This window comes from Chrysochloris asiatica, unplaced genomic scaffold, assembly GCF_000296735.1.
Source record: "Chrysochloris asiatica unplaced genomic scaffold, ChrAsi1.0 scaffold00050, whole genome shotgun sequence".
In the NCBI taxonomy this organism is placed as follows: Eukaryota; Metazoa; Chordata; class Mammalia; order Afrosoricida; family Chrysochloridae; genus Chrysochloris; species Chrysochloris asiatica.
This window is the reverse complement of record NW_006408568.1, coordinates 3,625,057-3,628,881: the sequence shown is the minus strand read 5'-3', so window position 1 is coordinate 3,628,881 and position 3,825 is coordinate 3,625,057. Positions and strand designations below refer to the sequence as shown.

The 3,825-nt window shown below is 53.2% G+C and overlaps 1 protein-coding gene across 1 annotated transcript; it reads left to right on the top strand.

The window, feature by feature from the left end:
• Nucleotides 1-683: 683 nt before the first annotated feature.
• Nucleotides 684-2,438, top strand: KCNA6 (potassium voltage-gated channel, shaker-related subfamily, member 6). The gene has a single exon (XM_006862672.1). It carries the CDS (start codon nt 774-776, stop codon nt 2,364-2,366), a length of 1,593 nt encoding a protein of 530 aa, XP_006862734.1. The 5' UTR covers nt 684-773; the 3' UTR covers nt 2,367-2,438.
• The last annotated feature ends 1,387 nt before the right edge of the window (nt 2,439-3,825 follow it).

The following is a 3,825-nucleotide window of genomic DNA, read 5'->3' as shown; positions in this document are numbered from 1 at the left end:
GGGGGCAGCAGGCGGGGCCTGCCACGTCACTTGGAGAGTGTGTGTTGAGAAGGAAGGGCAGAGCCAGAGCCGAGCCTCTGCAGCTGCCGTGGCTGCAGCGAAGACTTGAGCTGTGGGGAGGTGGGTCCCATCACACAGGCGCCGCCGACGGGGCAGCCCGAAGGCCCACTCCGAGGCCTTCAGTGCAGTTCACAGGGTGGAGGTGGCAGCTGTGGCGGCGGGATCCGAGACCTCGGCCAGACGGAACCCCGCCGTGGACGTAGGGCGGAGGCCGAGTCCAGCCAGGAGTCCCTACTGAGCCGGGAGACAGGCGCATCTGGCCCTTTGGTACCAGCTATAGCCTGGGGTCTAGAGCTGTTGCAGAGGCGCCCTGGGAGCTGGGACGAGCTGACCTGTCTGGAGCACGGACCCTTGTGTCCGGGAGCCCAGGCTCATGCACCGCGGATAGAGAAACCACACATCTTTTAGAGCATCCAGTTTCACACGCGGCAGTTTGCGGGCTCCAGGTATCCCAGTAACCTCCGGCACAGACACCGGTAACTGGAGGCGCAGAGATAAATCCGCTGCAACTGTCACCTCCCTAGACCTGCTCTTGCAGGGACCAGGGCTTCAGGGCTTACGGGACCCACCAGCAGGTCAGATCGCGAGCTCTGAGGAGCACGAGCCGCACCCTAAACAGAGGGCGCAGCCGGGAGCTGGGAAGTTGCTGCCGCGCTCTCTACACCGTGTTGTGGGCGCCGTCCTAGCGGTGGGGAGCGCATCGCAGAAGGGACATGAGATCGGAGAAATCCCTTACGCTGGCGGCGCCGGGGGAGGTACGGGAGGCGGAGGGTGAGCAACAGGATGCGGGAGACTTCCCAGAGGCGGCCGGGGGCGGCGGCTGCTGTAGTAGCGAGCGCCTGGTGATCAATATCTCCGGGCTGCGCTTTGAGACGCAATTGCGCACCCTGTCGCTATTTCCTGACACACTGCTGGGGGACCCTGGCCGCCGTGTCCGCTTCTTCGACCCTCTGAGGAACGAATACTTCTTTGACCGAAACCGGCCCAGCTTTGATGCCATCCTTTACTACTACCAGTCAGGGGGCCGACTGCGGAGGCCTGTCAACGTGCCTCTGGATATCTTCTTGGAGGAGATTCGATTCTACCAACTGGGAGATGAGGCTCTGGCGGCCTTCCGGGAGGACGAGGGCTGCTTGCCCGAAGGTGGAGAGGATGAGAAACCGCTGCCTTCTCAGCCCTTCCAGCGCCAGGTCTGGCTTCTCTTCGAGTATCCGGAGAGCTCTGGGCCCGCCAGGGGCATCGCCATCGTCTCAGTGTTGGTCATTCTGATCTCCATTGTCATCTTCTGCCTGGAGACCTTGCCCCAGTTCCGTGCAGAAGGTCGAGGTGGAAGCAATAGTGGTGGTGTGAGCCGAGCTTCTCCAATTTCCAGGGGGAGCCACGAGGAAGAAGAAGATGAAGATGATACCTATAAGTTTAATCCTGACATCACCTCCGGGGGCCTGGTGACAGGGGGCCCATCTTCACTAAGTACTCTTGGGGACTCCTTCTTTACGGACCCCTTCTTTCTGGTGGAGACCCTGTGTATTGTTTGGTTCACGTTTGAGCTGCTCGTGCGTTTCTCTGCCTGCCCCAGCAAACCAGCTTTCTTTAGAAATATCATGAACATCATTGACTTGGTGGCCATCTTCCCTTACTTCATCACCCTGGGAACTGAGTTGGTACAACAGCAGGAACAACAGCAGGTGAGTGGAGGGGGTGGCCAGAATGGGCAGCAGGCCATGTCTCTGGCCATCCTCAGAGTGATCCGCCTGGTCCGGGTATTCCGTATCTTCAAGCTCTCCCGCCACTCGAAAGGACTCCAGATCCTGGGCAAGACATTGCAGGCTTCCATGCGGGAGCTGGGGCTGCTCATCTTCTTCCTCTTCATCGGAGTCATCCTCTTCTCCAGCGCTGTCTATTTCGCAGAGGCTGATGACGACGATTCTCTTTTTCCCAGTATCCCGGAGGCCTTCTGGTGGGCAGTGGTTACAATGACCACTGTAGGTTATGGGGACATGTACCCCATGACAGTAGGGGGCAAGATCGTAGGGTCACTGTGCGCCATTGCTGGGGTCCTCACCATTGCCCTGCCTGTGCCGGTCATCGTCTCCAACTTCAACTACTTCTACCACCGGGAGACAGAGCAAGAGGAGCAAGGCCAGTACACCCATGTCACCTGTGGACAGCCTGCACCAGACCTGAAGGCAGCTGACAATGGGCTTGGCAAACCTGAGTTCTCTGAGGCTAACCGGGAGCGAAGACCCAGTTACCTCCCCACTCCACATCGGGTGTATGCAGAGAAAAGAATGCTCACCGAAGTTTGACTGATGTAGGCAGGGCCTGTACCAGAAGGGTGGCCCTGAACAAACCATCTCTTAGGCTTCCTTCTCATTCTTCACAACTCTCATTTAGTTCTGTCAGGTTGACTTCCTGACGCCCTATCCTATACGTAGTGCAGGGCATCCAACACCGCATACCTGGACTGTAAGCTTGGTTGCTTGGTCCCTGAAACATTCTTATAAGAAACATTTTGAAATTCCTATGGAGCCATCCAATCATGTCTATCTTCTGCCCCACAGACAAGATATATATTTCCCTCTGATCTTCCCTTAAGATTGATTTTTAATGCCTGGGACTTATACAATCTCCAGGAAAAAAAGATGCAAATGGAACGGAAACCAGGCCCTCCTGGGTCCTGTCTCTGTCCTCACTGTCCTTTGCTTCATGGTATGCACATGCCTTAACTCTTGGCTGTTTAATTGCTGGCAGAAGCTGGAGGACAGAAACAAACAATGTACTATTTTCATCTAATACTCTAACACCTGCTGGTCATCCTACTGAGGATGCTTTGTAGAGCCTTTTTTTTTTTTTTTTGCACAGCCTCCAAATATGTTACTCACCTCCTTGGATGGAATTAGGAAAACTACAATACAATTTGACCATGTAAAGGACATTAGGGTCAGTATTGGACCAAGTGGACAACGGATTCTTCCAGGTGTGTTTTGGCATGGGAGACACATTGGTCTTCAGTATGTTTAGTCTTCCTAGTTCTGATCCCTTGACTCTATCTTCCAGGAAGGTTCCTTCTCAGAGTCAAATCCTCTTTATGTGCAAGTGCCTTCCTGTGCAGAGGAATGAACAAAGGGCACCACAGAATCAAGAGAAATGGCTGAATAGAGTAAGCAACTGGCTTGATCACACAGCAAGGAGAGGTGTCACTAAAATAGGAATCTTGGTGCAAACTACAGATTATCTCCCTCCTTCTACCCCAACCCTCTCGAGTCCTTTTTCTTCCTTCCTGGGAATTTGACTTAGGGTGGCAGTTAAAGACATTCTAAAACACCAGCTTGAACTCAAAGACAGGTAAAAGCACACAATGGATGCCAGGTTGGGTTTCTTCCCACTTCAAAGGCAACAAAATGCGTGGTTTAGAATAAGGAATGAATAGTATTCCTTTGCAGACAGCCTCACTGTTAGAGGTTTAAGCTGAGTCAATCAAACATTTACCTGCTCTACCCCCTTGGAGCTGCAGCCGACTTGCTCTCATTGGTAAGGCAACCTGGAGGCATCACCACCTTGGACTAAGCCATCTTTCTTCATTGTGAAACTGCTGCTTTCCATCTCTCCCCTGCCCCATCTCTCCCAGTAACATTTTTTTTTTTTTTTTTGTCATTCGTTTCTGCCTTGATAAACTGTGATGTGCTATTCTGAGCTCTTTCTAGGTGCAGTTCAGAAACCCAAAGGACTGTTAACCTGTTTTTAATTTTGTATCTATGCTTTAAC

Coding starts and splice junctions, on each gene's coding strand:
- KCNA6 (XM_006862672.1), top strand. CDS start 774: ATGAGATCGGAGAAATCCCTTACGCTGGCGGCGCCGGGGGAGGTACGG.